The sequence below is a fragment of the Acanthisitta chloris genome, unplaced genomic scaffold (assembly GCF_000695815.1).
Source record: "Acanthisitta chloris isolate BGI_N310 unplaced genomic scaffold, ASM69581v1 scaffold8350, whole genome shotgun sequence".
Taxonomy (NCBI): domain Eukaryota; kingdom Metazoa; phylum Chordata; class Aves; order Passeriformes; family Acanthisittidae; genus Acanthisitta; species Acanthisitta chloris.
In genome coordinates, this window is record NW_008649913.1 from 8000 (window position 1) to 26982 (window position 18983).

Consider the following 18983-nt stretch of genomic DNA (forward strand, 5'->3'; position numbering starts at 1 on the left):
GTTTTCTGCTAAAAAAGACAGAATAAGATGTGTGACTGTCTTTTATTCAGAGATGGTTTAATGCATTCTTACAAGTTTTACATTTTTCTGTTTGTAGGGGGTCAGTACATCAGAGCTTTCCTGACTTCACCTTTGTGAACAGGGGAATCATTGCAAGATTTTTCAAGTCAAAAGGGAAAATATATCCAATTGAAGCTATTGTTATCAGCAATCATGCTTCATTAGCCTTCTTGCAGAAACATTTGAGTATCTGTTTACAGCAAAGTATGAAGTCAATTAATATTTAATTCCTGTGAAGCTTTTTATATCACCATTCAGTTTAAAACAAGATCAAAAGTAAGTGTGTCAGTGGCAAAAACACGTCAGAATGTTTCTAGAGGTTTGTCAGCTACTTTTGTAATCTTAGTAACTCAGAGGAACATCGCTGGTATTTTGTTCTGATACACGAAAACCTGGAGCGTCATTTTTTCGTCCTTAAAGCACCATGCCTCCCCTGCTTTGCCAAGCTGGTTTAATTATTCAGTGTAGTTTTACAAAAAAGCTTATTACTCATTACCACTTGAGTTTTCTTTCCCCCATTTTATAGGTCTTAAGAAAGACTTTGATAAACACGATTTTCCTGAGGATGGCACATGACCCAATGTTATTCTTGGAACCAATACTGACTTACCTCCAGCTCAACCTGAATAAGTACGAAGAAGTACTGAAATGCCACAGACATCAGGACACTAATGTCAGCCAGACATTGCTCAGACATGTGATGGCTTCAAACACCTCACAACTTTTGGGGTGTGGAACAAAAGAGAAGATAAGGCATCAAGTTACATTATCATTTGGTTCAAATGAGTTAGTGGGGTTCTCTAAAATACTGCAACAGGGTAAGCTCCGCTCTGTAGGCAGCTGGAGGAAATAATTTGATGGTAATTTAAATGCTCTTTCTGGTTTTGACTTAGAGTCAAGTCTGCAGAGAGACAGATTAAAGCTTCAAGTAATTCAACTATAGTTCTGCTGACCAAGCTGTAAGTCAGTATGCGTCCAGTTATCCTTTTTTTGCAGTGTAAGGAAAAAATCCCAAACAAACAACAACAAAAAAACCCAACAAACCACTTTGTCATTTAGGTACGAAGTTTTTCAGCTGTGCTCTGACAAGAATTGGGAGTTGGGGTAGGTTTTTGCTCCTTCTAGTCAGAGAGGTGCCAGCAGAGGGTGGTCTTCAAAACTGTCTTCTTTTACTGTGTCACAGTAAAAGCTACAAGAAACAGTTAAGATAACAGCAGAGAAAGGTGTTTGTTCAGACACAGGAATCCTCATATGAACTTAGACCACTTAAACATAAGAGATGTGTTTAGTGCCATACATAGAGGATGTTTCTATTCCAAAAACTAAGCCGCTGAATTGGTCACTCTTCTTGTAGCACCTGTAATTTCCCCTGGGCAAAACTCCAAGCAGTTCCTCTCTTGCTAGCATTTCTGTTACCACTATCACCCAATCAGACTGCAGGTGAAATTACAGAGGAGATGTGTCACCTGTACAATACCCTTTACACGATCCTTGTTACCTCTTTGTCCTGGGACTCACATTGCTGTTTGTAATTGACAGTAAAAGCAGTTGGGTCCTAATGACAGATACAGACACCACTGGATGTACCTAGACAAAGACTGTCAGCAGCCACTCAGCTGGCCTTCTTTAAGGCTCTAGGTTTTAGATCAAAACTCTACAAAGCTGTCCCATAGAAGGGTGTCCTCCAAATTCTGTTTGTTTCAAATTCAGATTGAAAAAAAATGAAGAAAGCAGAACAAGCAACACAGCTATCAGTGTAATTAAATATTTTACATAATCTGAGAATTTAAAATGAGATTGCAACAGCACCTAAGACCTGTCTTTCAGAATTTAATTAAATTCTTCCCAGTCTGCTGCTGAGTATTGTCTCTATTAAGCAAATAAACATGTCTTAGTCTTACTGAGTCAGTACTAACCCTTGAGATCTACTGTGAGACTCACCGGGACTGATACTGTCAGCCACCTTGTGTTCCTAAGTCCTTACAGCAGCAGAAAAAATCCACAGCTTCTGAAGAGGAGGAATAAATGGTGAGATCCCTTTGAAAGAGCTACAGGTTAAGCCCTTACTGTGCTGTACACGTGTAGCAGCAAAACCATTCCACTGGATCTTCCTTATGTTTATAGGAAACGCTTCATCTTTCCTTAGTGCAATTGCAGTAAGTGGAATTAATGTTTCAAAACATTCACCATAGCTCACAGTGCTCTAGGGAGCTTGTTAGGGTCAAAATGTAAACAGTGACTGCAGCACACACCATTTGGCCTTACACATGGGGCAAAAGACACAAGTCATTAAAGAAACACATTAACAAATCACTATATGCCAGCCAAAGCTTTATTCCAGTTTCTTCCATTGCTTTAGAAAGGCACAAAAAGCAAGATTTCAACCTAAACAGCTGTGTTCCCCTATGGGGAGAAGTATCCTCAGCTTTCTTCTTTAGAGAAAAACACACTTAATGCCACTTTTCCAAAAGCAAACATCAGAAAGCAGTGCTGTACAACACAGTAGCATACACAGAAACTCACAATACTGCTTTGTTCAAGAACCACCCACCAAAAACTCAATACGAGTCAGTGCACCCACTTCTTCAATAAGAAATGCCAATCAAGAGGAAAACTCATATTTAAGTAAAGCACAGCTATAAGAAAACAAGCTGACAGCAAGTCTACCAACAACAGCTACAAGAAAACAAGCTGACAATAGCAGTCTCCCAACAACAGTATTCCTGGACAGGGAAGTGCAGTAGTGATAGGCAGTTTCTCAGGTAGGTAGAAAGAAACCCACTCAATGCTTTGCTTGCATTCTTCTTCCCAAAAACACATTTTCATGGGAACGTTTGGTACTTGGGTACTTGTTCAGTTTCATGTGGTAGACATGTCACTTGGTTTCAGCAATGCTGGAGGACATGAGGATCTTCAGCTAAATCTCAAATGCAACCAGTTTGCTTTTCTGCATGGAATAAACACAGATTATACCCATCAAAATGTTTCTATAAATGTGTATAAATGTTTTAACATATACATGGCTTTGGACTAAATATTGTTGACATATTGGACCACATTAAAAGACTACACTTGTCACACAAGGATAAAACAGCTGAAACAACATAACTGCCCCAAAAGATGAAGCAAGCAGCGCTCCCACTCCATCCCTCAGTAGGCTTGGCATAAGCCACTGCAGGAGTTTTTGTATCCTGTGGATCAGGTACCTTCTACTCAAACTGCCTTTCCAGGCAGTGGTCAATGTGTGCAGCAAGATCCAACTCTTTTACTCATGGTTGCATGACCTTGGCTTATGTTTTCTGTGCTATTGCTGAGAGAGTGCACACACTGATTCCATGCAGAGCATTCAAGAACAGACAGTGGGAAAATTAGGACAATAATAATTAGCAACTGAAGAAGGGGCAAAAATACTAAAAAGAAGTGGTAAAATCTGTAAAGGTATTATCAAAATCCTGCATTTGAGTGAAGCAATTGAGGGAGACTTTGTACATTCACCGTCTAAACATTTTAATCAAGTTCATTTAACTACTTTTTTTTTTTGCTTGCTCAACAGGCAACTGGATCTGTGTTGCAGACTTCATTATTTGTTATCCATAAACCAGTCAGTTTTCAATGTACTGAAATATAATTACCAATTCAGCCCCTGAAAGCACTAATGCTACCTCTACTTAAACTCAGTTCAACTTCCATCAAGCAACCACAGAAACAAATTGCCCAGAGAGGATTTGAAGTCTCCATCCTTGGATAGATTCCAGACCTGGAAGTAAGGATCTTAGCAACCTGATCTAACTGACTCTACTTTCAGCAGCTCCAAAGGCCCCTTTCATCCAGAACTGCTCTACAATTGCATAGATTATAAAAATAACATATAATCAGAAAGAATCTGTACTATGTCTTTGGTACATTGAATAGGTTTTCACCAGTAACACTTCAAAACTCTTAAGTAACAATAAAGATGTACATGCACTATTCACAAACTGTCTTTACAACAACTAAGATGGCATTATCATGTGTTTAGATTTATAGACCAAGGTCTGTTTTATGAGCGTTTAATGGTAACAGAATAGTAGAATAGCAGAACAGTAACTTGCAAGCCAGTTAGAACCACACAGATGAGTGTGCATCTCAAACTGGCACCAGATCCTTCAATATTCCCAGTCAATACAAGGGAATAAGGTGTGAAGGGAATATCAAATGTTAACATATACATCCAACTGGATTTGAGACAGTGCTGTTTCTATGTAGCCTGCAAGTCCAGAATCAGCATTTGAAATACCTAAATTCTATATCTTTAAAGTTCTTTGAAGTATTCAGAGTTTAGAGGAAGACTTAAGAAGAACCAGATCTTAAGATTGCGGAAATAATATTCAAACCATACTTACCCCAGTACCTTTTTCAGATATCTCCAAAATCTGAGCTTCACAGCATTTGAGAGAGATGCACACCATGCATTTAGAGCCAACAGCAAAGCCGTTTACATTACAATACTCATGGTGTGCTACAAGAAATGATGATGTGTCAATGACGAGGAAGGAAAAACAACCCCAATATGTAAAACCTCACTAAAACACAACCTTAAAAAACCTTGAATGCCTCACAGCCCTGCTTCCATGCTCCCCTGCCTCCCTCCAAACTATTTACTTGGTATTTGAAAGGTAAAAATTTGCCATCCTGAACAGTGTTGCAAATGCATTTCATGTTCAGAAATAGATTTTCAATCACAATCATTAACCTTCCCAAGTAAGATTAATTGCTGTTAGACTGTCACATTATCCTTGAGATACTATGCTTAGTCTGCTGCCCTTAACACGTCAAAGCATACTGACATTGACAGTAATACAGTAACTTATTAGGGAATAAAAATTAGGTTTCTACCAGAAAGCTATTCGCATGCTTGAATGTGCACATTTTGATCATGTAACTCCTTAAAATGAGATCCTTTACCTGCACTGCAGTCAGCTAAATTCTCATTTTGCTTTTCTTGTTCTTCATCCCCAGGCTCACAGATTGAAGACTGCACCCATGTATTTCCACATTTTTAAGATGAGTCAGACAAGTCTTGGTTCATCCATCCTTCGACACAGTCATCTTTCTTCTTATGCCACCCCTTATGTTTCTCACCTTGGCAGTCATATGACTTCACAGTGAAAAGAAGCCTCTGATTCGTTGAGTCTTTTGTAAGAAATGAAAATTGACTTCCACTCTTTGCAGAACTCTGCAGTGCAGCATATTCCAGCCCTAACAAGTCCTCCTCCCTGTCTTCCTGAGATGGCTGCACATCAGGCAGCACCAGTTCCAGAAACTGCTCAAACTTGGCACCTACCATTGACTACTTGTTATGGGTCTTCAGGTCCAGCTCTTTCTCAGGTCTACCACCAGATGATGACAGCCTTAGAGACGGAGAGTCTGCTTCCATCCCAGCATCTTCTATAGCTTCTGCTTTATGAATTCCAGACAAACTCACTTCCAGTTTCTTTGCCTCTCTCACAAAGAAGGCTGAAGATCAGATTGAATCAGCTCCACTGAATTCTCTCCATCACTAACTGAAAGCAGCATGTTTTCTTTCTCATTAAGTGATGGCAACATTTCAAGAAAGTTCAGAGCTGTCTACTCCCCTGTCTTCTCACTCACAACTGGCAGCTCAAGCAATTCCTGTTTCAACATTTTCTATCTTGCTTCACTGCCTGATGCTGTCTGGATTTCAAGTGACTCTGTTTACACAGCTTCTTTGGTTCTTCACCAAAGGGGGTCTTCCACAGAAATGCCTTTAGCTCCAGGAGGAGCATTTTTAGATAATCATACAAATAGCGCATTTCTAATGGATCCAGTTCTACTGAAGTCCCTGTTCCATCACTTGAAGAGGGCTGTGCCTGGAGCACTGGCAATATTTTCAGTTCTTTATGTTTGTTTCCTAGGAAAAGGCTGGCTGCTGAAGCACCACCTGTCAGTTTTGCTTGCAGCTCAACATCCTCTCCAAACAGTACTTCAGACGATTCTTCTGAAGCTGTTATTTCATTCCCCAAAATATGAGGAATTCACCTTCTCCTTGGTTTTAGTAACATACTGTTACCACTCTTGCCTTAAGACAAAGGTATCTCTTTATCAAAGCTGTTCTGATGTTCTACTGTTTCATATCTGTCACCAGTCTTTGCACTAGCAGCTCCCATTGAGCTTTTTCTACAGTATCTAAACACGCAGAAAACCACCCAGGAAAGTTTCAGAACAAAGTAAAGTACTTTCCCTTTCATCCTGAGCTAATCTACAAACAGTAGTTTGTCTTTTGAGACAAGAACCCATATCACTGTTTGAACACCTGTTTTCCTCCAAGTTCCTTTATTAGCCTTCCAAAAAGGCTTCATCTATTCCTTAATACTATTGCCAGAAGCTTCCAGCTTCACAACACACAGAGGGACTTTAGAATTTTTATCTTCCTGAGTTTTTATTACTTCAGATTCTAATAAGAGGTCTTCAGTCATACCATGAAACTTCTCACTTGCTTCACTATGCCATGAGCCCCTCTAAGGGACCCAGAAGACAGTAAGCAAATACTTGACTAGGTACTCTAAGCAATTTACATGGAATCTGATGGACCATGTCCATGCTAACAGCTTCATAGCTTCTGTAATCCACATGTCTAACAACCACATTGTCATCTTTTACACTGCTGATGTGAGCTCTGTAGAACCTTCCATCTTGACTGTATTTTGCTAGACAAGTGTCACCACTTTTAATGCAAGATTAGCCCTTATTTAAAGAGCTTAATCTGTTTTCAGCTTCCTCTATTTTTTTTCTTGATGTAGCTCTTTTGTATCAACATTGTGACACCAGAAGCATTCTGGACCATTTACCACTGTGATATAAATTTTTAGTCTGACCTGCCTCTGGAAATTTCCAGATAAATGATTTACAATCACTTACACAGGAAATTTCATTTTGTGCCTGAGGAGGCAAAGGCTCACACACAGTTATCATGTCACTGTTCTCTCTTTTATCAAATATTTCTGTTGAACAAGATCTTTCTGTACTTACAAGATCTTCATCAGCTAAATCCACTGTTATTATACCTTGATGGTCACTGGGAATGATTTCCCATTTGTAGTCAGCTTTCTCTGTAAATTCACATGACAGCAGTTATTCTAACTCAATAGATAGGTAAATCTGCATAGCCATCACCAAGTTTATCAGAGAATGAAATGGGAGGCAGGACCTCTTTGGTTGTAACTGAAGCAACAGTTTTGCTGGTTTCTAATTGCTGGTGATGGTGTGCAAGGCAGAAAGAACTCAGATTAATTTCTCAGGCTCACAACTGAAAAATAACGGTATTTCTGAACAAAACCTTCTGAGTTCCTAATAATGGTGAGATGATTTTTTTCCAAGCTGTAATCACACCCTCAAATACAACCATGACAGAGCTACAATGCAATCAAAAAGTACAAGTGTAAGCCAAGAAGATGTCTAAACTGTATTTAAGGAGAAATTGGCGCATTGAAGATACGAGTTGCAAAGACTAATAGAAGAAATACTGAGTATGTACTCAGGGACCCAAGTATTGTACAGTCATTCCATTACTAGATATTGCTAAGTCAAAGGCAGCGTTGTTCTATCTACTTGGGATTGCTTTTAATACTGCATTTTTGCCTCCTGATTGCCAAGCATGAGTCTAGTGACAAACAGCAGTAGTCCTCTTCCCTATGAAAACTGGAAGGCTTCAGGTTTAAAAAGAAATGAATCACTGCTATTCAACTATTTTGTTTTCCAAGACAGTATTATATTTCCACAGATATTTTAAATGGGCAGAGTGCATATTTCCAGTGAAAAGTGGTACCTTAATGACCCAGTCTGCCACATCAGCACTGTGACTCTCACAGGAGAAATAGTTTAATGTGGTCCTATGGACAGTGTGTGTATCCTAAGTCCTTCATGAGGGGCAGAGCTAAGTAGGTTTTTGATTTCATGGGAACAGGACTGTATTTCACTCATGGATCTTACTCAAATAGCTGAGTGATGAGGTCAGGTGGTCCCTGGGAATTAAGAGGAACACAAACCCTTCCACCTCCTGTGCAAAGTAAATTTGGAATCAGGTAAACTGTTTTTATCTTTTTCAATACCTAGCACTACAGCCTTGGTTTGCTGAGGCATCAAACTAAAGAGAGGTAGTTCTTTATATGTGTACAAATGCAATGACAACAAAAATTCACAAAAAATTTTGCAGATAGACACAGAAGATGTTCAGTGCTGTGATGATCAACTTCTTCTTGTCCTGAACTCTATTATCTTGTTCCAATCTCTATTATCAAACAAGCAGGCAGTACTATATACTATTTGCTTAGCAGACTTTTTTTAATCCCCATTTACTGTTTCAGAAAGTTGATGCTAGCTGTCAGTTGAAGTATTATTGTGACAATCTCATACTGAGGCTAAGTTAAATTTCTTATGATAGTTGGACAAACGAATAGTATCCTTAAGTCATGGCTGCTCCTAACCAATAAGGACTGGATTTGGAGCAGCAACTTATACATCTGGTCCTACTGACAATCTACTAAATGAATTAGTTCCCAGTGGGGTCGGGATGCCTTGTGGAACGAGAATTCAGATTACTGATTCTTCTTTTTTTTGTGAATATTGAAGATTTTAAAAAGAACGAACTCCACAGATCCTTCTGATTTGTTCATACGTAAGCCAGAATACAAGTGACCAAGGAGCCTGTGAAAGCAAACACAGAATTCAGAGGCTTAAAACAGAAGTTACACAATAAGTAACTCCATTAGATTAGACTGTCTCCCTTTAAAAATTATATTCTTAAAATCAATCTCATATGGCTCTCATCCTCTGCTTATCCAGAGAGGCTATGAACTCCCCATCCTTGGAAGTGTTCAAGGTCAGGTTGCATGGGACCCTGAGCAACCTAGTCTAGTGGAGGGTGTCCCTGCCCATGGCAGGGGGGTTTAAAACTAGATGATCTTTCGTGCCTTCCAAACCATTCTATGATTCTATGATTATGTCTTTCATACAAACATCAGAGTATCAATACATGGTTAAGGCTACCCAGTCCTTCACAAGTCACCTAAACCTCTTTATATTTTTTCAGCTTGCCGACCCATAAATGTTTGATGTGAAATCTTTAAAACTTGGAAACTACTTCAGGCTGAATGCTTTTAAAATTTTTTTAAGAGTTTACTTTTTCTAAAACCTTAATCAGAAACTTTCATACAAACATCAGAGTATCAATACATGGTTAAGGCTACCCAGTCCTTCACAAGTCACCTAAACCTCTTTATATTTTTTCAGCTTGCCGACCCATAAATGTTTGATGTGAAATCTTTAAAACTTGGAAACTACTTCAGGCTGAATGCTTTTAAAATTTTTTTAAGAGTTTACTTTTTCTAAAACCTTAATCAGAAAATGCAGATCTCCTTGCATAAAATTTATACTCTGTACCCATATAGTTGTGATGCTGGGGTTTTTTTTTCTTAATTCTTATGGCCTTCAAAAAACAGGTAGTCACATGTAAATTTGCTATTGGGAATTGCCCCTTGCTCAAACTAACAGAGGAGTTCAAGTGTCCAGACTTCAGTTACTGCTGTTTGTCTTAATTGTAGCCTTAAGACAATAATAATTGTCTTAATTGGAGCCTTAACAGCACAGTAGCATGCAGGAGAAAGCTGCCAGCCTGAATATTAGAGGGGTGAAAGTGAGACCCAGGATGGAAGAGAAAGTAATTCTAGGACCAGGAGAGAAAAAGAAAAAAAGGTATGAGGGATGCAAAGGGAGTCCAAGGCTGGGAGTAAGAAGGGAGCATTCTGGGGAAGGGAGAAAGGAGAGAGCCTAACATTCTAAAAAAAAAGCAAGGAAAATTACTTGCAATTAAGAAGGACAATGTTTTCCAAATTCAAGAGGTGCAAGAGGCAGCATGGGAAAAGTGACCCTACATGCAGTTGTGTCATGCACTACATTCAGCTATGCTAACTGTAATTAAAGAAATTAAGAGACCCAAATAGTGTTGAAAAAAGTGTTGGTGCAGAAAGAACCTTCCTTTTTAATGCTAGTTGCTCTTGTAAAAAGAGTTCAGAGGCACTTACCATTCGCATCCAGGTTGGTATAAAGCCTTTGTATAGAGACATAAACCCTTCACCCTGGACAGTTTGAATCAGACAGTCAATGGAAGACTTATACAGCAGACCTCTAGCAATGTGGAAGAACAGACAGTGTTGGGATTACCAATATGCAATTAATACAAATCCCATCCCCATGAAAAATTATTCATATCTGATCATTTTTTAAAACAAAGAGCACTTTTGTAAGCTCACTGGGGTCTAAGCAGAACTGAAAGCCACTGGAATAACTAGTTGTGTTCAGGTGACTGCCACAACAACACCTGCAGAGATTCACTAAATCAGTAAAATCTTCATCAGAAAGATGAAGAGCAAATTGGAAACTTAGCACTTTGCTCCCTGTGAAATCAGTGAGATTCAGGGTTTCAATTTTCTACTGGGAAATCAGTCTCCAAAGTGTCCATACCTTCCCTGCTTATCTCTTGGCTGGTTCATTATCCGTGTTTTGACCACATCAGCAGGAGTTCCCAGAACAGCTGCTACCAAGCCAGAACAGACACTGCCAACAGCAACAGTTCATTAAAGAAGAAACTAAGATTTATCACAACAATTTTAGCATAATGATCCAAGTTCTAACAATAAATATATATTAAAAGTTACCATAAAAATCATGATTAATAACTCATAATGTAAACTTGATTTGGAAGAATGCTTTCTGGTACAGCTCTTGCTCAGATGTCCTCCCAGTGCTGGCTGCCCTCACCTCTGTGTGCAGTTCTGAGGCAGGGTTAAAGGAACCACAATAGGCAATTTGTCACATTGTTTGTACAAAGAAGATTTCTTCATAATTTAAGGAATTAAAAGAGGTTGTTCTGCAGGGGTTCTATCACTTACAGATGAGAGCAAAGGTGTGTGTTTAAATACACCAGCTATGCACTTCTAGTGAAGGAAGTTTTGTAGCAATGGTTGCATCCTTTCTCTTGTGTGTTTTATAAAGTGATGTTCTCTCAGAAAAAAAGAGAATTCTAAAGCTGCATTTCATCAGCAGTATCAAAATCAATGAATAGGGTCTTCTGCTGGCACAGAGAGGCAGAGCAAGACAGCAAGGCTGGAAATGCTCCACAATGGGAAAGGGATAATCGGGGAATACAGCACCTGGCCACACTGTGAGTCACACTGTTATCCACAAGTGGTGTGTTCAGAATCAGAAAGTGTTTCACTGAGTCGTAAGTGGTCAGATCTGTAAAGAGGATAATGAGAAAAAACAATACTATGAGAAGTAAATGGTGTCTACGCTGTTCCTGACATAGGGTGGAGGCTTGGCAAGCCCTAAATTTCCAGTGCAGCTCCTCCCACCACCATAGCTGTCACTCTGCCCCCAGTTTCTGATGACAGCTGTCACACCTTAGTCCTGTCTTTAGTCATGTGAGTACGTTCTCCTTTGTACTATCCTCTTCTCTGATTTACCCAGCTGTATCTGACACTGATGACCCTCACCAGACCTGCTGCTGGCTCAGCTTCCTGGCTTGCCCTCAGACCTGCCTCATCACCACACACTTTCCTGAGGATCTGGATCTTGGTGGAACTTGACTGCCCTCCATTGGCTCTGCCCTGCTTGCCTTATTAGGGCACCTGCGTGGCACTGGGATGCAGCTGGTGAGATCCCTGCTTTGCTGGTTGTGGGATCCCCTCAGCTCCCATCTTACCTTTCCTCAGGCTCAGGCACAAACTGCTATTTTTAAGCAACTTGAATTCCACAGGATTGATAAAACCCCAAATTTTTAAGCCACTTGATTTTCACAAGAGTGAGACACAGGTGCACAAGGCAGGAGTCACCTGCAGCACACTCTGAACAGGTCCCCAGTCAAGACACTAAGACCAGGGGAGCAGCTGAATGCTTCTTTCTTAAACTTTAGGTGTGGCCTTATGTGCTGCAGACCAAATTATTCCATTTACCTCCCATGTTTACCAGAGCAGCTCTCTGGACATTAGGCACCCATCCAGCCCAAAGCCCACGTATTCCTCCTTCAGACAGGATCTTCAGAAATGCATGGTGCACTCCTCGAAACCTGAAATAGATATGTAACTAGTAGGTGGACAGCCCAGATATGGAGAAATCTTTGCACATTGCCACACTTTGCTGCACAGGGTCCTCACATAGGACGGGCAATTTATACCTGCAAGATCTGTCCCTCCAGATCCATTTTTTGATCCATGTTTTTGGATTCATCTTTGCCTTTCATGCTGTGATATTTTACCAAACATACTGGTTGTCTTGCTAAGCAGTGATCTTGTCACTAACAGACAACTCTTTGATACCGCAGCTGGATTGCAGTACTAAATGTATGAGACACCAAATGATGGCAGCAGTTTGGGATGCAAAGAGCAGCATGTCCTGGTATCTACAGGAGGCTCTTGGGTCCTGCTGTCTGCAGGCAACCCAGCTTTCCTTGTGCTGTGCATCCTGCACAAGCCATATTTCTTCCAGCTTCCCATTTTCACAAAGCATCCTTCCTTCTCCACAGAAGAGCACTGGCATGGACATGCTGCACAGAGAGGATGGGAAGAGTTTGTGGTCTTTAGGATGAAAACATCAGAGTAAAGAAGGCAAGTATAAATGGAATAAGGAGGAAGTCTTGAATCTCCTGCCCTCCTCACTTCCCAGAGCCATCCTGTGCCTCCCAGGAGGGCACAGAGCAGTTGCCTACAAGAGGTGGCAGAAAACACAGAGAAATACACTCGGCTAAAGAATGAACAGCAGCAGGAAAAAAACACCAGGTCTGAGAGGAACCAACCGTAATGGCTTTCCTTCCAACTTCCTTTTTCCCTCCATCTGCATCTGCACCTTCACCAGATCAGTTGGGCTGGCAAAAAACTGTCCAATGGCACCAGCAGACATGCCTCCAACTACTGCTTTCCTGCAAAACAGGGGGAAAACTGTGCTCCAGAACACACTGAAAATCTTCACAAATGATAGTGCTTGAGCTGAAGAGTTCAGCAGCACAAACCAGTGGAAACAAGTGTAAACAGTTATTCCAAATACTAACAGCCAAAGTGAGGTAATTATTGTGGTGGCTGAAGGTAGGTAAAGTAGTCAGTAATACTTTTCTCAGTTTTAAGAAAGGGTTAAAACTTACCTGCTGAAAAACCCCCCAAGGTATTATATGTCACCAAGGTGCTCTGCTTTCTCTCCAGGTTCCATTATGCCCCTCACTTTAGGTATAAAGGCAGGATGGCATGGTGCCCAAATAAGGGATGCTGTTCCATATATTATAATAACTGAATACCAATCTGAGATTCTAAACTGCTTGCTGCTATATAAAACTTTTCTTTATCTCCTACTGCTTCTAGATAAATTGCATTGATTTTCTAGTTCTTTTTTTAGTAAACCCAGAAATATAAGTATTATTCACAGTTCCCCCTCCCCATAGCACCAGACATGACAACTATTTTGCACTAGATTTTATAAAACCCATCCTAAAACCAGATACATTTTGGACCTAAGATTTGGCTGCAGGACTCCTACAGTAAGGACAATCCCCAGACAAGCAATAAAAATGCATAAATATGCAGCATTACCAGAAAGGAAAGCTTTCATCCTCAGCCCTGCCAAGTACGGAGTCACGCAGGTGTTCATAAGCAACCATACGAACTCCAGAGTATACTGTGAAAAACAAGAGCAGGAGACAGTTGGGTTTGCTATTCCTGGAGGTCATGCTGTGAGAGAGACATCTAGAGATTGGTTCTGAGTTCACCTGAGTGAGCTGGTCACTGCTCTCACATTCATGATCGGAATGGGGAAAGCAACGGGATTGCCTGGTATCAGTGCTAGAGCTAGAATGTTTTAGCATCTGAAAAATCTCTCTGGCTGAGACATAGACCTGCCCGGAGGCAGTATGGCTTTGCCCACATTCTAAGGAGATGTGACAGCAGTGCTTCCCTCAGTTGATGTCAAGCACAAAACCTCCCACAAGTGCTTTTGAGGTTTGTTGTTGTTGCCATATTTCAAAGTAAACACAGAAAGACTACCTGTGGCCAAACCACTAATGCACTTCTACTAGCACTGTATCCTTCCTTAGTGCTTGCAAACATATCTGTTTTTCCCAGTCCATCCCCACTTCCTTCAAATATGAGATATTTATTGTTCTGAGAACTCTGAATGCCAATTTGTGCTTCCTGAACTAGACTTGCCTGCAAAGATGACAGGGAAATTATAATTTGTTTTCTCAGAAGTCAGAATAAGGGCATGAAGGACTGAGCAAGAGAAAAAAGAGACAATCCCATATTTTGAAGTGGGATTGCAGGCTAGACTGAACAAGTCTTCATAGATATATCTAAAGTACAAGAAGATATAACAAATTGACTCCAAAAGGCTGTTGGTCACAGGAGATAGGACTCAAACTTGTCCCATCATGAGCAAGTAATCACCTATGTGGCGGTAGATGGCTGGTGTGGCTCCTTGCCAGAGCTTCCCTAATCCCTCCTCTTGCACAATGCCAGCTGCCGTGTGCAGCATGCCGCGGTATGGGACGGCCTGGCTGGACACAGCTCCATTGCCACGGACAGCAGCTTCACCTTGGACCTGCAGTCGAGTTTTAGTGAGATCCAGGGGAAATGTCACTGAAGAGGGAGAGAGTAAGGAACATGTGTGAATATGAGTGTGGCTGCAGGGAGACATACATTGGTTACCACACTGGTAGCATCAGCACCACTATCCCCTATGCCAGGTGGCCAAGGGGACTGTGCAGGCACCAACAGGCTGCAGGGACCATACCCAATGGGATGCAGGAGATTCATGGAGAAGAGGAGATTCACATCCAGATCTGTTAAAAGTGACCCTGGGCATGAATAACCAAAATACATTCCTGTCAAACGCCAAGTCTTTCTCCCTTATATTCTTTTACAGATCTTACGCATATGTGTACTCTCCAAGAGAAACTGGGTCATAAATTCTGTTCTGGTTACTCCTCCTGAAGAAAGATCAGTCAAATCTCTTCTTGATCATGTGGCCTCCCCAGTTCTGCCTAGCATAGTAGGAGCACAGGCTGTGGTCAGGAACAACCCCACAGTGACCATTGTAATGCAGACACACAAGCAGCTGGGACTCTATTCTACAAACCACCCTGGAACACTGTGCTGATCAGACACTAAAATCATGTTGTTGTGGTTTACCCATCCCAGCTGAAACCAGCACATATGTTTAACCTCTTATGTGTGTCACCAAATATCTGGTGGCCAGGAAAGGAGGCCGAACTCAATCTCAGCTTTCCAAGCCTGCACCTGAAACAGTATGGGCACATACTTGCTGCCTCTAATATCAGTTCCAGGCCAAGAGTGCCTTAGCAGGTGATGGACCTTCCCAGTTGTCTCAGGTGGTGAGTGCTGTGGAACAGGGGCTGTCTTTGTTTGGACACCTCTGTGGCACATCATGCTACAGGGTCCTTTCAGAGCAGCCGTTGGAAGTGCCAGGGGAATGCAGTCACTGCTCAAATCCTCAGCAGCTTTACAGTGTAATTGTGCATTAAGTTTGGTCTTTGTGTTTAAAGATTAGTAGAGATTGAGAAGTTACAAATCATTAGGACAACGTAACAGATTCGCCTGTAAGAGCTTGTAGAAATCACATAGAACGTGCTGAGAAATGTTCCAAATAAACTAACTGATCACAAAGCAGTGCTACATAGATACCAGTGTGCTTCTACCCCACAGTTCAGCAAAGGAGTTTACCAAGTACATTTTCACAGACACCACTGTAACCAGAAATGTAAGATTCAGTTTTTGATTAATCTGCATTAATGAGGAAAAGTAAATTCCAGAATAAATCAGCCCCTTGCTAGTAACTTAGGCAACAGATCTCCCTGCCTCTTCAGTCTTCTTCCAGAAACCCAGTAAATACAAAGCTTAAATTAGCCATGACTGCTCTGTGTTAATGACTGCAGCCCTTTGGTCTCCGAGGCAAAGATTCTATCCTGATAAACCCTCCCTTCAGCCACAATCAGGTGGTATAAAATACTTGAGAGGCTTAAATTACAGAAAAGTCGCAATGAGAAGAGTGGAACGAACAGATTTTCTGGATAGGAACACTGAGGAATGAGGCACCTGGGGACTGACGTTCCCTCCTCCCCCCCGTAAGTAAATTTTGACCCCCTTCCCTCTCGGAAAACCACGGTGAGTTGTACCTAGTTCTGCCACAGCTGCTGCGCAGGCTGACAGAGCGAATTTGCTGGCTCAAAAAAGGAAGAGGTAAGCTCTTTTCTTCTGCAGGTGACATCTAGCATCTCACATGAACCGAGGCTAAACAGCCACCCTGCCAGGGTCTGTCTGAAGCAAGAGCAGAGTCTAGTGCATCTCTGTTCTAGGTTGTTTAGGAAACAAGTTCTTGAAGGTCATGCTTCTCCAGTGCCAGCACCAGGAACTGCAGCAGCCCGGTAGCTCCTGCGGAGCTGCAAGGTCCTTCTGCAGTGACACAAGAGACTCCTGCTCAACAGGTAGTCTGCCACCAGTGCTGCCCTGTGCCAGGAAACCAGCAGTGCAGGTACAGTCACACACACAATTTTGTCCATTACCTACATTAAAAAAAAGTAATCACTAAGAAGATCTCACCATTATTAACACACATCTGGGATCTGGTTTTTTTACGGGGTGCTGTCGTTGACAGCAGTGCCTCGGGATCCCCAGACTGTGTTCCTGTGACAAACACCTGCACAGACATCCGGGAGGGATGAATTGATCCAGATCTGGTTTAACAAGAGCTGCATTAGCAACAGCTGCGTGCCGAGCTGGAGTGCTTGCAGCAGTCTCCGTATCCTGTGGATTAGGCACAGAGCTGTGCAGTTTGAGCAAGGGGCATGCAAACCTAGGAAGACAGAAGCTGATCATTGCCCAGAGCCCTGTAAGTGAAAAGTTTAAAGCTTTTCCTGGTTGAGTGCTGAAGCCCTGTTAATTGTGTGCCAGTCCTAATTTCTCTTAAATTAATGTAGACATATTTAGGTTCTCATCGTGAAAAAAAAAGGTAAAGTATGCACTGTTGAAGAGAAGCTTTTCATTTATCATTAAGGCTAAGCTGAATCCCTAAGTCAATCATTAGCCATTAGTCAGTAATTCTTGTGCTGAGGATTTGAGGATTTTTAGGTCACAGAAACCTATCCCAGAATACCTCTCCATACCTCCATACCCCTTTCTGAGTAGTTTGTGGTCCCAGTCACAATGATTCAGACAAATGAAGGAAGCATTGCAAGTGAAATATTAATCTGAATCAGATGATTTTTTTTTTGTCGCTCACCAGTAATTGCTATTAAATTGGATCCTTCTTTGGGTTAAACTTCATTAGAATTTGTGCAGTGATAAAACAAACTACTGACAAAACCCTGGTTAAAAATGGGAAGAAGGCATATTTCAATTTAATACAAACATGCCTGGCTGCACAGAAGGTACAAGGGGTTCAGAGCCTTTTTTGAGACAGCTCATGCAATCTGCTGTGCCACTTTGTGCCTCCCTCTGTAGCCATTCTCTGGGCTTGGGCTGTCTTGTGGCACTGTATATCAGTCTGTATATGATTGATTCATAATGTAGGTTGGAGAGAACTTCTGTAGGACACCCACAGTCATCCCACAGTACTCTGCTCAGGGCAGAGGGAGTTCCAGAGTAGCATCAGGCTGTCCAAGGTCTTGTTTGGTCACCAGAAAATGTTCCAGGAAGGGAATTTTGCAGTCATCCCTTAGATGTGTACCTTTGGGTACAGTCATATTCTGTTTTCTCTATGCTTCAGGGAGTGGAAAACAACAACTAGATCCCTCCTTAAAATAAACCCCACAGAACTGCAGCATACTATGTAAAGGGAAGCTCTCTGTGGTCATTTTTATTCTGAGGAAACAGGTTCTTTTTAAAACTGCACGGATCTGGGGATGGCAGTGAAGAAGAATTTTCTCTTCCCACAGGATCTTTTAAATGAGCCTGACTAGAGGACTCATGCATGGACAGCTCTGTGATGTGTGGAGCAGAGAAGGACCAGTGCTCATGGAGGTACATCAAACAGCTGGAGTTTATATCTCCCCAAATCCTGATGGAGACAGCACCAGCAGAGGACCCTTCCTATTAATTTATTTTATTTTTCAGTGACACAGCATTTTTTTGTTTCTGTCCAAAACCAGTTTGATCAAAGGCTACATATACAGTGGGGGAGCTTGGACTTCAGATGGGATGGAAACACAGCAGCACTGACTCAGAGGACTGTGTGCTGCTGGAGAAAGGCAGCCAGACTGCCCAGGTCACAGGTGGTGACTGTGTAAGTCTACTTGGAAAGACCATTAATTATTACCTGCCCAGGAGCAGGATTTAGTCTGAGGAAAGTTTGTGACTTGCAGCATCATGCTGGTTCTATCTTCACAGCAGTGCCTTGCAGTTGCATCTTATGTCCTTCACTGAATAGCACCCCAAGAGCAGAAGCTAAACAAAAGCAAACAAACAAAAAAGGCCCAAACAAACACAAGCCTTTAAGTAATGTCATCAAAGAGTGTTGAGGGCTTATCTTTCGTGTGTACACAGATCACTTTAAACTCACTATTAGGTTGTGTGCATAATGAATATATACTCCAGTATTACAAACCCTTCAGCTCTCTTAGTGCTTTACCCCTTTGTAGGAGAAGAAAGACTTTAACAGATAAATAAAACCAGGAAATAAACATACAGGGAGCTGTGATATCTAAACACAGAAGTGTAGTAATATCACAATTAACAGTGATTTATGTGTTAGTTCCAGATGGTTTGCAAAATGGAGATCAACATCCTACTTGTCACAGTTGATCTATTTGAGTTTGTTCTTCTGCACCTATGACCAAGAGGTAACATCCCAAGGTATTTCAGCATGACTGTTTA

The 18983-nt window shown here is 41.4% G+C and overlaps 1 protein-coding gene across 1 annotated transcript; it reads right to left on the reverse strand.

Moving 5' to 3' along the window:
• Positions 1-8691: 8691 nt before the first annotated feature.
• Positions 8692-16380, reverse strand: SLC25A27 (solute carrier family 25, member 27). Its single transcript, XM_009078087.1, is given in 10 exon segments — positions 8692-8763; positions 10140-10242; positions 10579-10671; positions 11268-11352; positions 12069-12181; positions 12908-13030; positions 13692-13776; positions 14541-14732; positions 16289-16338; positions 16340-16380. Coding segments are annotated over 10 exon segments (957 nt in total).
• Positions 16381-18983: the final 2603 nt, after the last annotated feature.